At 39.4% G+C, this 17,556-nt stretch overlaps 1 protein-coding gene and 1 long non-coding RNA gene across 2 annotated transcripts in view; one reads left to right on the top strand and one right to left on the bottom strand.

Moving 5' to 3' along the window:
• gpr139 (G protein-coupled receptor 139) overlaps window positions 1-17,556 on the bottom strand; it is a 42,526-nt gene continuing 24,970 nt past the window's right edge. The window contains exon 2 of the mRNA NM_001365153.2: window positions 1-2,396. Within this exon, the coding sequence (NP_001352082.1) occupies window positions 1,429-2,396 (968 nt within the window). The 3' untranslated portion in view covers window positions 1-1,428. The remainder of the gene's footprint in view (window positions 2,397-17,556) is intronic.
• On the top strand, window positions 13,402-16,820 carry LOC147845517 (uncharacterized). Its single transcript, XR_015480451.1, has 3 exons — window positions 13,402-14,293; window positions 15,287-16,316; window positions 16,404-16,820. It is a non-coding gene; the product is annotated as an uncharacterized LOC147845517 (long non-coding RNA).

The raw sequence follows: 17,556 nt of genomic DNA, 5'->3' as shown, positions 1-17,556 counted from the left end.
TGGAACAAGTAAATGGTGATCAAATGTTGACAGAGTTTTCATTTTTGGGTGAATTATTCCTTTAAAATCCACACTCTTTAAGATGGACGCTGTAATGGAAAGTGACCATTTTCAATTCTCAAACGAACACCATTACTCATTTACATTTTCAACAACGCCCCAACTTCCAGCAGAACCATCTAGTTTGCCCTGTGGTAATAATAATACAGGTGAATATATCCTTGTCTACGACAGAGATCATACATTTTTAAGTTGTCTACCTTATCTAGGAACATGTTCGCCGCCGTATAGTATAAATATATATGCACCACAGTTAAAGCACCCCAGATGGCAGCCCGCTACACCACGCTCCTGTGAAGATAAATGAATGTGGCTTTCCCCAATAGCTCACTCTGAAGAAAACAATTGATTTTATTTGAAAACTGTTCTCTTATTCGCTTTTTTTTTTCTCCAGGCTGCCCAGCCAAGGATAAATGAATGTGCGTGTGTGTGTCTTTGTGTGTGCTAGAAGTTGCAAAGTCTTAATTATTTCGTGTTTGTCTCTGTGACAGAAAATCCTTTCACATACTGAGCAATGAGTGTCTTAAAACATCGATTTGAATGATCAAGAATATTAATTCTTCTCTAAAGGTGTTTTTTGCCTTAATTGCACATTTAACAGTCAGTTGCACCAGAAGCTTTTTTTTTTCTTTAGACGTTGTTGAAGCAGAAGTCTTCACGTTCGCTATTATTCTTCATCAGGCAGCAATATCGAAGCAGGTTTCCAGCACTGAGCATATCTAAAGGCGTTAATAAGAGTTTCGAGGCCCTTGGAGACCAACGGCATATTAAACTAAAATGCCAGCTTTGTTTTTAATGTCATAAAGGGAGGAAGTGCTCTGTCTCTTCTCTCTCTGCTGAGAAGGTGAGAGGCGAAAGGCGGTTGACATACAGTAACGTCTTGTCAGCTTTAGCTTTGAATCCTTTTCCTCTTCGAAAAATGTTGCTTTGGTGTGCAATCCACTCAAAACCATGCTAGCGATTGGAGATACAGTGAATATCTTCGCTGATTATATTCAAATTTGGGAATATAGTTTATAGCATGACATGTCTATCAATTCCACACATATCTCACACTAGTTTGGATGGTCAACGGCTAGAACTCCAAGAAAGACTTTCTGTGTTATTCTTAACGTTGAGAGTCTTTTTTTTGCATTGATTTCCTGAAAGGAATTAGCTGTTATAGCTTAATGACAACTCCTGTTTTTTTCCACCTGTCAATGAGCCTTATTTTACCCAGATTTTCTCTGAGCCTGACACTGGACGTGTCTTATTGAGGCACTTCCTAGCAATCCCATCATTGCCTTCTACCAGTCGGGAAGTACTTTCCCAAGCTTGCTTGATTCGTTAGCTTTTATTATATTGGAATGGCACGACTCGAGTTGGCATTCATGAGGATATGCAAACTGGTTTGCCGTTCTTGTCATACTGGTACACCAGCATCTTAATGCAGTGCGAGTTTGCAGGCGAGATCCATGGGCTGCTGGTGATTGAGAAGTTGTGACTGGCGTAAAAAGGTGGCGGCTGTTTTCTGCAGCGGAAAAAGGCTTTGAGCACCGTCCCGGCCATCCTCCGAAAGCGCTTGCTTATAAAGCAGTAGAGGAAGAAGTTGACCCCGGTGTTGAGCAGAGCAAGCATGTTCGCTACATCCGTTACCAAATGCAGGAGTCTAGCCGGACCCGGCATCGCTGGTTGCACCGTGTAAAGATGATAAAGAATCATAAGTGTACGAGGCGCCCATAAAACGGCGAACACTGAGGTGATGGCTAAAAGGATAGCCGTGGTCTTTCCGGTCGAGTATCCTCGGAGGCGGAAGCAGCTGCGACGGCAGCGGAGCTTGCGGACAATAATTGCGTTGAGGGAAAAGAAGACAGAGCAGGGCAGCAGGTAAACCGTGGCGCAGTGGACCCACACTAGCACATGCTGTCCTGCACTACTGCTGCGCCCCCCAGGGCTCGCTCCTGGGAGACCGTGCCACAGCTCCGGCCACCAATAATACGGCACACTGGAGATCAAGCACCCAGCGTACACCGCCAAGATGACTTTGCGAGTTCGGGCTGGGTAGGAGACTGTGTGGTAGCGTAGTGGATGGCACACGGCGATGTAGCGGTCGATGGTCAGTGGCACTGTGATCCAGATGGAGGTATGTATTGAGGAGAACTCCAGAACCTGCACGGCTTTGTTGAGCGAGTGTGGCAGAGGTGCTCCGAGGATGAAGTCCTCCAAAAGGAAGTCCACGAACACAATCAGCAGCAGGACCAGGATGTCGGCTACAGCCAGGGCCAGTAGGTAGTTGTAGGAGGATTTCTGCCGCCGCAGCACAAGCTGAGAAAGGATGATCACCGTGAGGATGTTTGCTGCGTGAGGAAATGGAGAGAGAGAGATGTGAGAAGTTAGAGAGGGTGGGCGAGAGTGTTGTTTGGCAGGATAATGGCACATACATAAAAATGCTTCTGTGTTAAACTTATGGGTGTTAGAATGATTCATGTAATATTGCGCTGGATAGTTATGAAAGTAATTGAAGACAATATTATAAGCTACTCATCTTCCTCTGGAAACGCTCATAATATTGCATACATACATCACAGATCTGACATAAACGGCATCTTATGCATGCATTCATAGCAGCTTTTTTTTTGTCATTTTGACTTTTTAGTATTTTATTTAAATCCGTACTTTTAAGTAAAAGTTCAGCTCAGTATTCTACTTTGCAACATTTGTTTTTTGAGTACAGCCATAATTTGATCATTTATGTGAACATTTTTGACCTGCATATCAGTTGCCGACAAATATCTAATATTAACACTATTGAAGTCGATGCTTAGAGGATTCCTGCTTGCCTCAAAATGTTCTTTTGTGTTTAACTGAATAATGAAATGCAGCTTTAGAACAAGTAGAAGATGAGTAAATCATGACATAACTTTTACTTTTGGGTGAACTATCACTATAAAGGGTCATGAAACACCAAAACACTTTTTTTTTTTTAGCTGTTGACAGTCGTATATGTGTCCCCAAACTGCTAAAAACACTATTAGGACACACATATTTCACTAAAAAGTGTAAATTGGTCGTTTTTACTTCCGGTTTGAAACTAATTTTTGAAGCTGCGTCACGGTAATATCATAATAGCGTTGTATTCCAGCGTGCAGACTGGGCGTCTGTGTCAGAGTGTGTCTTATTACGTCTTACAGTGTGTTGCATTAATGCATGAGTAAGGCCTGTTTCAAACCAATCAGCGCGCTCTATTGTGCAACTTCATTAATATTCATTAGTGTCACTGTGTTTACGCCACAGAGACGCCACGTTGTGTTGGCAAAGCAAGCGTGAAGTGTTGCTTTTATAGTTTGCTGCCATTTAAGTTTTGTTTTCATTTTCTCTCTGTGAGAGCTCAGCTGGAGTCACGTGTGGATTAACAGTGTACGCGACGCTCGACAACAATAACTTTCGTGTCTAAGGAGTATTATTGTTTACCTGAGAACTGTTCTCATCTGCAAACGCTGAGATCCAGATTCGCTTGTAGTCTCCTCTTAATAAAGATGCGGCTCTAGTTGCTGGTGATTGTCCTGTCTCTGCAGATTTGGTAAGTGAGCGACCAGTGCTCTTTGTTTATTCAGTTTGTTCGTATCGAACAAACTATTGCACGGAGTGTAAACATGTTAGCACTACAACCAAACTTTAACCTCGTGTAGGATTTTCACCGCATTTTGTGACCGGAATAACACACGCGGCTTTCTGACACTACCTGCGGAGTGCGTCTAAGTTTCCGGGAAATGCTGAGGTTTTTTTTTTCTCTCATTCGCCGTGCGGTATCAAACATTGCATGAAAAATACACGAGCAGTTCCTCGAATAAAATATCTCGTTTGTCGCGAGGGACATGAATGAATTCCCTGAATGAAAGAGCCAAACTGCAGTTAAAGTCCACCATTTAATAATTTGACTACAGATGTCCATGTAAACACAGTCACTTTATCCCCTGTGTGTGTGTGTGTGTGTGTGTTTTGACTCTGAAAGTCAGCGCGTGCCCAAATAGACACTCCCACACCATGCCTCTTTTTCTGTCTCAGACACTCCCCCCTAAACGGAGCTGGACACGCCCACTTTTCTGACTTTTTCCAAAGTAGAGGTGTGAAAACACCCTGCTGAAATGAGGGGGTTTCATGGCCCTTTAAGTACTCTCTGACATTTTAACTGTTCAGAATTCTTTTACATTCCGACTACATGCATGCACTTATTACAGTTAAACAAATTCATTCATACCTATAAATTTACATGCACAATCATGCTCATGCATGCATTCACCACATCCAAGTTACCAAGTTTTTATTTAGTATATCAACACAAAAATGCATTCATTAATACAGACTTTCAAATCCACATACATACTTAAACATGCACATTCACAGATTTTGCCTTTTAAATTACTTGCATGCATTCAAATCCATACTCTGAATATATATTTAAATGCATTAAAATGCATGTCCATTCCTATGCTCACTTAAACTCTCATACACCACCCTGTTCATGGAGATCTACCTTCCTGCAGATTTCTCTTGAAACCCTTATCAAACACACCTGCCTATATGTCAAGTAAGCTCCTGGTCCTCATAAGCCAAGGATTGCTTCTGCTCTCAGGCTTTTGTGTATGCACTCATATGACTTGCTATGACTTTGACTCTATATTGGCATATAGATGTGTTCAGGAGAGGAATCTCATCGAGCCTGTGAATTTTCAGGCAAATCAGACATTGTTTGCCTGAGTGAAGTACTTTCTCTTCCATGGCGAAACACTGAAATTTGTCAGTCCGCCCCAGACACGCCCTTTGGTGAAAACTGAAGAATTCTATGCATGCGTGAAATGTAGCTCGGGATCACTTTGTTAATTGTGCATAAGTGGCGCTGTTGAGCCATTTTTCCAAACCCACTTTAGAAACCTGAAAACAAATGTAAATTTTTGTCACTTGGCGCGCACAAAGTTTTGTGAGTTTTCAAGCATGTTTAGACCATCAAAAATGCAATTCATAGTGGTGTAATAGCCTAGTGGTTAGCGCGCCGACATATGCTGCAGTACCATGTCAGGGTGTCCCGAGTTCGAATCCCGGCTCTAGGACATTTCCCTAACCTACCCCCTTCTCTCTCTCTCTCTCTTTCTCCAACTTCACTTCCTGTCTCAATACTGTCCTATCCAATAAAGGCAAAAAGGCCAAAAATAACCCTTAAAAAAATCTGATTAATTTTAGAGAAGAAGAAGAATTAACGGAGCAGTATAAACTGTAGGTCAGGGCTATTCAATTAGTTTGTCATGGGGGCCAGTTCATGTAAAGCAGGGGTCTCAAACTCAATTTACCTGGGGGCTGCAGGAGGCAAAGTCTGGGTGAGGCTGGGCCGCATAAGGGATTTCACAAAAAAAAAGTCCTCAAATGTCATTATTAACAGTTTTAATTATTTCTTCTGAACATGAAGTGTCCTGAACATTAATAGAACATTGAATGAAGATTATGAACAGTTCTTCTGAACATGGCATCTTTTGCCTACTTCTTGCTGCCAGAGACTTGACAGCGCTTCTTCTAACAAATCTGAACCACATTTGGCTTTAGAGCGGAAGCAGTTGAGACCCTCAGTATGGCTTGAAGATGATCATCATTAAGTCTAGACCTGTACTTTGACTTATTGAAGTTCAAGGTGGAGAATAACTTCTCACACACTTCTCACACACTCAAAACTCCCATTCCCTCACCTAAAAGAAAGGCGTATATATGTATAAATAAAACACCCCCACCCCACTCCAGTCACATCAGTCTGTGCCAGTCTGTATCTACCTATAATATATATAAGATGCAGGCTGTAGCTAGGTAGGTGGCAGGCTGCAGATAGGTAGCTAAGTGGCAGGCAGGGGCGGGAACAGCTTACCTTGGTTCTGGGGCCGGCGCGAGTTCCCTCCTAACACTTCCCGCCCGTTACAGCGTCTAACAAAGGGGCGGGGTGCGTGGTGACGTCACCGGCATCCCCGCCCCTTTGTTTACACGGCGGGCGGGGAATGCCAGTGACCGCTGTGTACGGATAGAATCAGCGGAGCGGGGAGCGCTCGCTCTCCCCGCTCCGCTGATTCTGTCAGGCCCCGTTTACACTAGTGCGTTTTAGTTTTAAAATGGCGTTTTAGAATGAAAACGATCCGCGTCCACACTCGCGTTTTACCCAGCGTTTCTGAACTGCTCTCCGTCCACACCAAAACGCTGAAAACGCACATCACGTGACCACACACACACACTTTGGCAAGCGCTGCAGCCTGTCTACCCAGATGAGAGCTGTGCTAGTCAGACTTCTCATCAAGCATCTCCCGCTGGATCTAATCTCACTATATTTATTAAACGTGATATTTCATTCATCTTGTTGTCTTTATCTAACGACATATTCCCTGACTTTGGGCATTGGAATCTATTACTTTTTCTTAGGTAACGTGTTTTGGCTGAGCGCAAAGATAATTTAATGATTAATGTAACCACGTAGCCTGCATTCTGTATATTGACTGATCGCTTGCCTTTATTTCCTATAATGTATAAACTTATTGTATGTTATACTTTTATAATGGCCATTATCGTTTATTAAAACTGATATTCAGCAAAAGAGAGGCTGTGTTTCGTATTTTCACTGAAATTGAAAGGAGGCAGTTGTTATCGGCTCCGTTTTGTTATAAATATCCACACAGTGAAGATGACGCTCATATATGCAGCACGACGCCTCAACATTTCTGCTGTCTGTTTAGTTGTTAATATTAAAATAAAAATAGGCAGTTCCTTATATCAAGTTTACATTTTATTGTTGAGAAAGGGAAACAACGTAGCCAGGGTGATGTGAATGAAGTTATAAAGTACACTGTTCCCTGTGAAGATTGACGCGTGTCCTCGGTATAGTCTGCTTTCCATATCAAACTGAGAAGAAGAGATGCAGCCTTGATCAAACTTGCGAAGTCTGAACTTACACGGAGAAGATTCAGGACTGAACTGTGTGTTAGGCTACTTAATATTGAGGAAAAGCCCCAATCAGAGAGGCGAATGTCTGCAGCTCCGCCTCCGTTTTCAGATGTCTCCGTCTTTCCCCATCCACACTGAGACGAAGCAGCAGCGTTTCAGAATGAAAACGGCCTCTCCAGCGTTTTCGAAACGATCCGTTTTCAGCGTTTGAGAACTCCGGCGTAGTGTGGACTGATTCTGTCAGTGTACAGCGGTCGGCGCGGGCCACAAAATATTGCACTGAGGGCCGCAAATGGCCCGCGGGCCGCGAGTTTGAGACCCCTGATGTAAAGCATCCCAAAAGAAAGGCGGGAGAGATATGACTTGCTATTTGAGTGATGACACAACTGCATATAAGAACTCATATGCTGGATTTTTGCCCCTTAAGACACTCACGTTGGCTTTAATGTTGATTTATTTTATTTTAAAACTACATAAAAGTCAGTGCCTTGTACAATAGACTTTTTTTTTCTTTTTTTTATACAAACATTCAAATGTTGTATTTCAGAGCACCACAAAAACAATGCATTGCTGAAGTAGGCTTCTTTTACATTCAGACACATTCATATGTTATGTTTTGAACTGCATAACAATTATGGATGCAACAATGATAGAGTTTGGTTGTACGATTATATAGTCTGAAGAATAATCATGATTTCACGTCTAATGTAAATTCAAGCTTTATATTAGGGAAGTTATTTAGAATAACTGTTGTTGCCATCTGCGTTCATACATACAGTACATAATCACTTTAATAATAATTCGTCAAACATATCTTTTGTTTGCACTGAAAGGCACGCACAACTCTCGCCGTGAGATGTCGCCCCGCTTGTGTGTGCATATTGGCATCTATTCCTACATTAGAAATTACAAACTTGCAAGCAGAAAAGGCGTGATATGGGAACGGCCGTTGCTGTAGTTCATTCGTGTGCGTGCATATTAGCCTCACGCCCCATTCACACGGGGCTTCAGCGTCAACGCTTGACTGAAGGTGTGTCTGAAGTTGGGGCTAAAGCGATCATCACAGCAGCGTCAGCCAATGAAATTCAGTCAGCAATAGGCCACCGTCTAGCAGGTGTATTTACATACTGGGATCTGATTGGCTGAAGCTTCCGTCAGCGCTTAAAGTTAAGCTAGTCCTAACGTCTGCAGCGAGCAACGCCTCTGAAGCGGTGCCGAAGGATCCACAATGCAGTTCGGCAACGCCTGACGTCACCCATTCAACGTGAATGGGAAGCCTTGACGTGTGTGAATGAGGCATCAGTGTACATATTGAAATTTAAAATAGTGCACAGTTGGCAACTTGGCATAACTTTGGTAAACTGCAGCAGTTTCGTTTCATTCCATGCGGCTTAAAGAAGCCTTTACGAGTAATTAACTGTGATGTATTAAAGCCCAGTTAATAGTGAAATTGGCTAATTGTTCCTTCCCTATTAACGATATCAGTGCACTGTACAAAATACCTTTTCTACAAACACTTCCAAAAGTTTTTCGGCTGCCCGTGCCACTCGCTTATGGTGACTCAAGCTCTGTGCAGCCTTCAAATGCAGCTCGTGCTATATTAAACAGACGCACTTCACTTCATAACTATAGTGGCTGTTTTTCGACTGAACTAAATTTATTTTTGATGTCTGGGTCGCACTGTTTGGAGGGCCGGAACAAATTGCCTCGGGGGCCGCCAATTGAATAGCCCTGCCGTAGGAGCTCAGTTCCTAAAAAAAAAAAAAATAAAATGTAACAAAATCAGAACTTCAATGAACAGTTGACTGGTCACTTATTTTCTTTAAAGGTCACATTAACAAATACTTATAAAGATCAGTTTACACAGTGTAAAGGCATAAGTACAATCCATTCTCCCAATATTGCAGGTATTTGTCCATCTGTAGTTTTAATAAAAAAAGTCATCCTCTCAATATTTTGAAGATGCAAAATTCAACCATTCAGATTTTGTTGGGAGTTCGAGCTGTAGCCAATTTCGAGTTAGTTTTCTTGCTGCTTGAGCAAAGATTATTTTTTACGCACATTTTGGAAGAAGGGTGTAAACGAAGAGGGGAGTCAGCTCCAAGTGGATGGGACTTGAGCTCCAAGTGGGTTGTACAAACCTGGGGTTTTTACTTAACATCTTGTACCTCACACAAAGTCCAATATTGTGCTTTTATAAATGTCTACATTTACCCCAATCCTAAACCCAACCTTACAGTAACCTGATATGCTTTATTATTATCTGCTCCACCTACACCACCTAAACCCATTCCTCTTGCTTGGAGGTCACCCAACCCACTTGCGGTGTAATCCCTCCCACTTGGACATCTCCAGGCTGCATGGATACCTACTTGTATTTTGCCAGTAAAGCCTGTTCTGTAATCAACTGTAAATCTCCAGCAGCTGCTTTCTAATGGAGCATCATATACTACTTAGAGCCAAAGATTGTGTACATTTCAGTACAATTTTCATTCCTGAGATTAAAGAAAGTCATTCTATGGTTTGACAGCTGATTGTGTCACTTCTCTGTAATCTATGACTCTTTGTTGCTGCTACATCTGAAAGCATGTGAAAATACCACATTCGATAACTTTTTACTCCTAATTCCCCTCATAACTTCAGTCGAGTGTTTGAGATAAATCATATTGTGTGATCTTGTAGTTGTGATCATCACATTGAATCAATCAAAGAGCAGTCTTCTGCTCTCTTTGATTTCCTCCATCTCTTCTTTGTGGCGTATTTGCCATTTTGCATGAGAGCGCCCTCTGGCCTTTAGAGCAGATTTACTTGTAACAGAGCCAGGTTTTCCTGACGAGATGTGCATGACAAGCGTTGTTATTCCTTGGACCCTTGGAATAATCCTAAATCTCTTTTCCATCAAGCTGCCCTTGTTTTTTTACACGCATGCAATCGTTAAGACACTAATTCACGCACATGCAGTAAAAACACGTGCAGATATTACATAACACAACTTAACCTTCCCAGACTACCCTTCCTGTCTGTTTTCCTCACAGTTTTTACCGTTTGTCCCACTGCGACCTTCAATAAAACTGAGCGAGTGGCAGCAACGTGTGCACAATTTCATCCAAACGCTGGTGCTTATCCAGTGCTCTGTGTTCATGTCACAATGACACAGGAGAAAGGCCCAAGGATGCACAGACCCCCTACTGTCCACCTTTTCCTCTTCCAAACCTTTAACCGCTTCCCTTGCATTCAAACCTGTATTGTTTGTTACTCATGCACAGGCGGCGTGAGATGTACAGGCCGAAGAAATAACCAGTGATTGTCATGACCTCTTACTGTGATGATAAAAAAAAGAAGAGCGTGCACACAAAAGCAACGCCTTTATTTAAAGCCAAACAATTTAACACTGCGGTAGAGGACGCTTTGAGGGTAAAACCTTTTATAAAGGACCACAGGAAATGTTCTAGGGTTTGTTAACCTATAAAAGTTATAATTCACCAAAAGTTTTTCTATCATCTCCAAACTGTATCTAATTAGCTGCCATGTGGATTGATGCATACTGCATGAAGACTAGGGCTGAACAATTTTGGCAAAATTTTTTTGTTTAAAAAAATGATAATTTTCTTATGATATTGTAAATGTAAAATAAAGGTTAATAAGAGTAGGCGGTGGTTGTTGTTGTTCTTAAACATATGGGAAAAAACTATAATATTAGGCATATGTATATAGGTCTACTTGGTTAAAATGCAAAAGTTTGTATAGACTAGTTACGATGGATGACTATTCATAATTCTGAAGTAACAATATTATATTTGAGACATTTGATTGCAATCTGTCATTAACAACATTATTGGAAATGTTTTTTCCACTGGTAAAATGAGACATTTGTCATTATCAGATAAATTCCTGCTTGTATTATATTCAATGTTACATAGGCTAGAGTAGTTATACTGAGGGTGCAGAATTGGCTTGGATGCAGGGGACGTGTCCCCACCAATATCCCCAATAATGTCCCTACCAATAATTTTATCGACCCTTAGTAACATACATGTGCATTAAGTCAAGTTCATTATAAGTTCACTGTAATACTATTAACTAAGGCTCTGCAATTAATCTAAATTCGCTTTCAATTTTGGCCTCCGTGATTATGAGAAACAATAATCGGGATAAAACAGTTGAATTGCATCACACACCTCTAAATTTCTCTAAATGTATACCTTCTTAAAGCCTGACTGCAGTACAATCATGTAAATTGACTTTTGCAGCATGGGACGTGATTGTTATTTGTATTAAGTGTTTATCTTATATTATTAAGTACTTTTCATGTTTTTAAAAGCTCAAAACCGAGTTTGTGCTCTTCAATGCAGCTTTAAGGATGTATGTCCCCACCAATGGCGAGCAAATCTAAACCCTTGAATTATACTGACACTGTTAAACATTTATTTTCAGTTTATTTCCTTCAGTTAATTTATTTCCTCATCCAAACCCCGTAAACAACGTGAATGAGCAATTATACAGTACACGAATGGCGGACTGATAACATGAACACACAGAAACGGGCAACAACAGAATACAAAGTTGGGTAAAGAAATTTAATAATTACTATGCAAACAAACCCTTAATTTTGCTTTGTCTCATTTCTAGTCCAAATATCAAAAAGATTCTGAAGTTTTATTTTCACCTTTAGAAGAAATAAGTTAAATTTAAGATTTTTTTTTTTATCCCCTTAAAACGATTAAAATGATCTGTCAATAGGGAAGGGCTGTGCGATTTTAATTGAATAGCAATTGCGATTTGAAACGTTGCTGTTAGCTAATCGCAATATGAAATATATATGTATTATATAATTTCATTTGCCCATCCAGAGCAAATGCGTGACTGCCATCTTTGTGTGACAGTTTTACTATACAATTGAGTGAGCACACTTTTGTTCAACTCAATTAGAATTGTGTGATTGCACTATGCAGAACACCCAGGGCTTAATTTGTGCCGGATCCGCATCCAGCACCTCTAAAATCTGATTTGGCACCTCATTTTACTGATCCCCCTCCTCAACAACCCTGCTCCCCTGTCTGCTGTTCAATTTCACTTTCTTCCGTGACTCCCCAACCCTCTTTGGTCTGCAACATCCCTTCCCGCTCTTCACTTTCGTCCATGATAGCCCTCTGCCATCCCTCTATCCCCACCCCCGCTCTTTACTTTCATCCACAACATCCACCACAACCCCCACCCCCACTCTCCACATCTACATCCTCATGTAACATGGATACACACACAAGTAGTGACAGATAAATCATAAGAAAATCATCAAGGCTTACAAATAAACAATACTTTATTGCTGTCATTTAACAAAATGCATCAAATTATAGTAATATTACAGAGTGAAAACATCTAATACTGTAAACAGTGGTTAGGGTAAGGAAAAGTTCAGTTACCATTAACGAACTCTGATCCTGTTAAACAGAACAAACCAGCAAATTAAAGTAAAATGATTAAAATAATTACAACCATTTTTATAATAATCACTAGTTATTTGCTCTTCTGCTAATGTGTGGGCTTTCTTGGCCTTTGCTACAGGGTGAACAAAGTAAGATGCGCGGAGTGCCTGTACTTGTTTTGAACATGAAAATGTTAGGGACTTTTGTGATGCAACCAGGGTGTTTGGTTTCTAAATGTTGTTTTAATTTAGAAGGTTTCATGCTCTCTTGTGCATAAAATGTAAGTCAGATATAAGCAAAATAAGTAAAAAAAATAAACTTTTGTTTTTTTGACCACACACTGCGTGACCCACCAGTTGAGAAACCAGGGCTCAACAATAAGGATTGCCCCATGGCCCAGGGCCAGCATGAGGGATGTTCGGGACAGTAGAGAGAATGCTGGCCCGATCAGGCCAGTGCTGCCTTGACACAAAATTTTAATTTGCCTGCAACTATTTGTTAATTGCATGCATATATAAAGTCTTAGAATCGAGAAACAATTTGTGCTTTTAAGTCTTGAATGTTGCCTTTTCTATGAAGTCGTAAACACCATATTGCTTTTTGGTTCCTTTTATCGGATCAGATGTTGTGAGCACATAATTTTTTTCCACAACCTGGTAAAAACCAGTACAGTGAAGAGACGGCAACATTACATTATGAGGCTAAAAGAAAACGTCTGTTTCTAACGTTGTGGAAACATATTTACATGGGTTCAACACGATGAAAAAATGTTTTGCATAGTTTTCTGTCACTTTTAAGTCAGCCACCTTTTGTTTTGCAATAAAATACCTGCACAATTTCCATACTGCTTTATTTTACTGCTGAATATTTTAACATATTTAAAATATTTAAAGGCTAGATTCTCAGGCATTATTTTTGACTTATTATTTAAAATATGTGGCTAAGAATTAGCTATTTTTTTATTTTTTTTGGTGAGGCCAGTGAAAATTTTGGCAAGGCAAGTAACAATCTGAACCACTGGTCTAATCGGGTCAGTAGAAAATATCCTTAGCGTTGAACCCTGAAAACACTGATTTAGTAGCTAGCAACAGCAAAGTACAGTTTGAGTGTTGTTTGCAGCTATTACACCATATGAAAAAAATCACGAAGGCATCAGGAGATAACTAACGCCATTAAACACAAATTTTTCTCTAGAGAAAACAGTAGTGAGTTATTTCTGAATATTTATAAACAAATTTGAATAGAAGTTGGAGTTGGTTATCTTTTCAGTTCCTCTTTTTGACAAACACTCAATGCATTTTAACAGTTTGAAGCTACGAATATTAATCTGAAGCTACAAAATTAAATTGCAAATCAAAATCGAAATTGCAATTTCTGTAAAATAAATTAAAAAGCGCAATTAGATATTTTCCCCAAAATCGCACCACCTTAGTGGGGATAGTAAAAAAAAAAAATTTAAATTAATTAATCTTTTTACTTTTGGACTAGAAACAAAACATTCCAAGTAAATTTAACCCAGATCAATAATCTATCTTACATAAGTGATTAATTTATAAGAGGTTTATTCTCTTTTAAACTATATAATTGGTAAGGTATACATATTCGATTTACTTTCTCTGCTCTTTTGAGTCGAATCCTTTATTCCGATTGCTGGCACAGGCGATCTTGATGTGTTAAATACTAGTAGCAAATTGAGCACCATTGAGTATAAGCTACATAAAGAAGGCCAGCTTGTTTTTTTTTTGTTTTTTTTCTTGTTGTTGCATAAATCATATCAATTAAATGCAATTCTGAAGCCCCTGCAGGTCAACTATGATTCAGACTCCACATTGCAGATATTGCTATGTGACTATTGCAAATATGTAGATTGTAGTGGTGTCACGATTTCGATTTTTAATCGAAATCGATCAATTTATGCTCAATTTCGATTATCGAATCAAAAAATAGAATCGTCGATGCTGCCATGCCACGTCACGTCAGCTTGGCTTGGCTTGCCAAGCGGGAAAAAAACAGGCTTGTTGAAGTGCTTGTTATACTGCAGACGCTGGAGACCCGTCGACAGAACTTAAACACTCTCCTCTATCAATGAAGTCGCCGGTGTGTAAGCATTTTGGATTTCCAGTGAGTTATGTTGACAACGTTCGTGTTGTCGACAAAAAAAACACAGTTTTGCAAGCTCTGCTATGTATGTATTACGTACGGTTCGTCCGACAGACAACACCGGCATCGCGATCCTCCACCCGCCCCCGTTGCAAATCCACTTGCAAAAAGTACACACTCAGGCCCTGTTTACACTGTCTTTGTTTTTAAATGGCATTTTAGAACGACAACGATTTGACATCCACAGTGGCGTGTAGCATTTCTGAGCAGCCCTCCTTCCTCTCTACCTCTGAAAATGCACATCACGTGACCACACAGACACAGACGCACACACAGCCATGCGCTCAAGACAGCAGGTCCAGGCAGTCAGAGGACTGCTTCAATCTTTCACTCACTTGTACTTAGTCATTTAAGCGAACACCTCAGATACTGTTGGCTGGTTCCTCCTGTTGGTTGTGCGTCTTTTTTACCGACGGCATTATAACGACACAGATCACTGCCTATTCACGAGTCCCGCAGAAAAAGTGATTGACAGGTGGTAATTATGTGTGTATCTTGCCTTTATTCATTTACTGTATGATTTGTTTATGGGTAAAACAAAGACCATGCAGGTCAGGTAGTTTAAACGGTAGGCTACAAATAATTAATTCGTCATTAATTAATTAATTATTCATAATCGAAAATCGAATCGAATCGTGCCTTTAGAATCGAAAATGTAATCGAATCGTGGATTTGGAGGATCGTGACACCCTTAGCAGATTGTGTTATCGATGCTGAAACGATATATTGCGCAGGCCTACTTCAAAGTGTTTTGCACCCGTGGTTCGTCTCTTTCAGCCTGACAGTCATTCGGGCTGCTAATATAGATGGGATTGGATTACATATGCCAGTCAGGTGTCTGGAGAATCGCACTTCACACTTTCAGAACATCAGCTGATTGCAAATTACAAAGACTCCAGCTTCAAACCTGCACGTCCACATTTGCATAAAGACTTGCAATCTCAGCCACATGAGCCTCCTTTTAGAGACGTATAGAAACACAGACGGATAGCTTTGATTTGTGTACTCGCATCTCTTGATTATGACAGACTAATGGAGGTTCTTTTACCTTTTTCTGAACAAACTGCGAAGCAATCAAAGCTGTCTTTCTCTTACCCTCACACAGTCCAACGCACACGTAAACATAGTAGTCCTTGGAGAATTGCTCTCTGAGTGCTCGGAGGTTGCTTTTTCAGAGCCACAGATTTTAGTTTCAACTGTGTGGTTATGTGAATGGCATATGCTACTCCTGTTTCAGCAGTATGGAGAGTGGATATAGTGTGCAAATGAGCATGCAAATTCTTCATCTCCATGAAATGACCAAATGATCTACTATACATGCGACGTGTGCTTGAACTGACTTTCCAGTTCCCGTGTGTCAAGTCAAGTTGAGCTTTATTGTCATCTTGCTACATGTGTGGACATACAGTGGATTGAAATGTCTGGTGCTACATAAATAAATGTGATTGTGAATTATTTACAAATTAGGTAACACTTTAAAATAACTACACACTATAAATAATTTATTAAGCATTAGCAAATAGTGAATTCATTATCTGTTAAGCCTTAACTCTATATTAATAAGCGTTAGTAAGCAGTTTATAACTGCAGCTACAAATGCTCTATTCTTGACTTATAAGCACCTATATAATGTGTTTAACAATTCTAATTTCATACTTAGTTAATGATTTATTTTTCATTACTAAATTAAGTATCACATTATTTACAAGCCATTTGTAATTAAGAGTAGTTGAGGGTTTTTAAGGATCATTCAGAATGAGTTAGTAAATGATTAATAAACTATTGAAATCAACGTTTATGTCTTTTTTTCAGGCATATACCGTATTAATGGTTATTATGTATATTAATAAATGCTTTATTACCTCAACTTCATCTAGTTTTGTGACCTGACTATTTATGCCCTATAAATCCCTTATAAATGACAAATAAAGGCTCAGTTAAGTTCTAAACAGGAAAAACGACATTATTCCTACCTATTTATTTAAAGATACACAAATGAAACTGTACTTCAAATGAAAAATAAATCTTTGCAATCTAATCTAAAATGAATTCACTGTAGAGTTTAAACATTACAGCTTATTATATTGTTACATTATTATATTGTTGTTGTTGTTTTATCCAGTTTTATGTCGTATTTTGACACTCCTGTTATTCAGCAATGTTTAAACTTTACAGTCATTTTACTTTTTAGAAAAGATTGCAAGGATTATTGTTCATTCGAATCTGAGCCTGTAATAGTCATTTATAAAGCATTTATAAAACATAAACAGTCCTCACTTTAGATTAGGTCACAAAACTGCATGAAGTTGAATTAATAAAGCATTTATTAACATATTAGTTGACTATTAGTATATGCCTAAATAATAAGATATATAAATGTTGATTTTAATAGTTTATTAATCGTTTACTAACTCATTTTGAATGATCCTAAAAACCCTCAACTACTCATAAATACAACTGGTTTGTAAATAATGCAATACTTAATTTAGTAATGAAATATAAATCATTTACTAAGTATGAAAATACGATCATTAAACACATTATATAGGTGCTTATAAGTCAAGAATAGAGCATTTGTAGCTGCAGTTATAAACTGCTTACTAACGTTTATTAATGTAGAGTTAATGCTTAACAGATAATGAATTCATTGTTCAATAAGCATGAGCAAATAGGTTGTGGTTTCATAGTGTCGTATTACAATTAGTTTTTATTTCATAAGCATGATCTCTGCTTCTAACTACAGCTCTAGAAGTATAGGTGCAACTGCACACATTTGTGAAGCAGTCTATGAATGTTCATTGAAGTGACTGATTTGGAAAACGCCAAATTGCTGAACTAAAATTGTAATGATGGAACTTGCAACCTTGGTCAACGTCAAGTTTTTTGGAAATTCACATCAGTGCGATAATCTAACTTTACTACCTATTCATATACTATACATGTAACCTGAAGCATACTATAGATA

The sequence above is a fragment of the Danio rerio genome, chromosome 3, assembly GCF_052040795.2.
Source record: "Danio rerio strain M-AB ecotype USA chromosome 3, GRCz13ab, whole genome shotgun sequence".
Classification (NCBI taxonomy): Eukaryota; Metazoa; Chordata; class Actinopteri; order Cypriniformes; family Danionidae; genus Danio; species Danio rerio.
The sequence above is the reverse complement of the archived record's forward strand: the minus strand, read 5'-3'. Positions and strand labels throughout refer to the sequence as shown.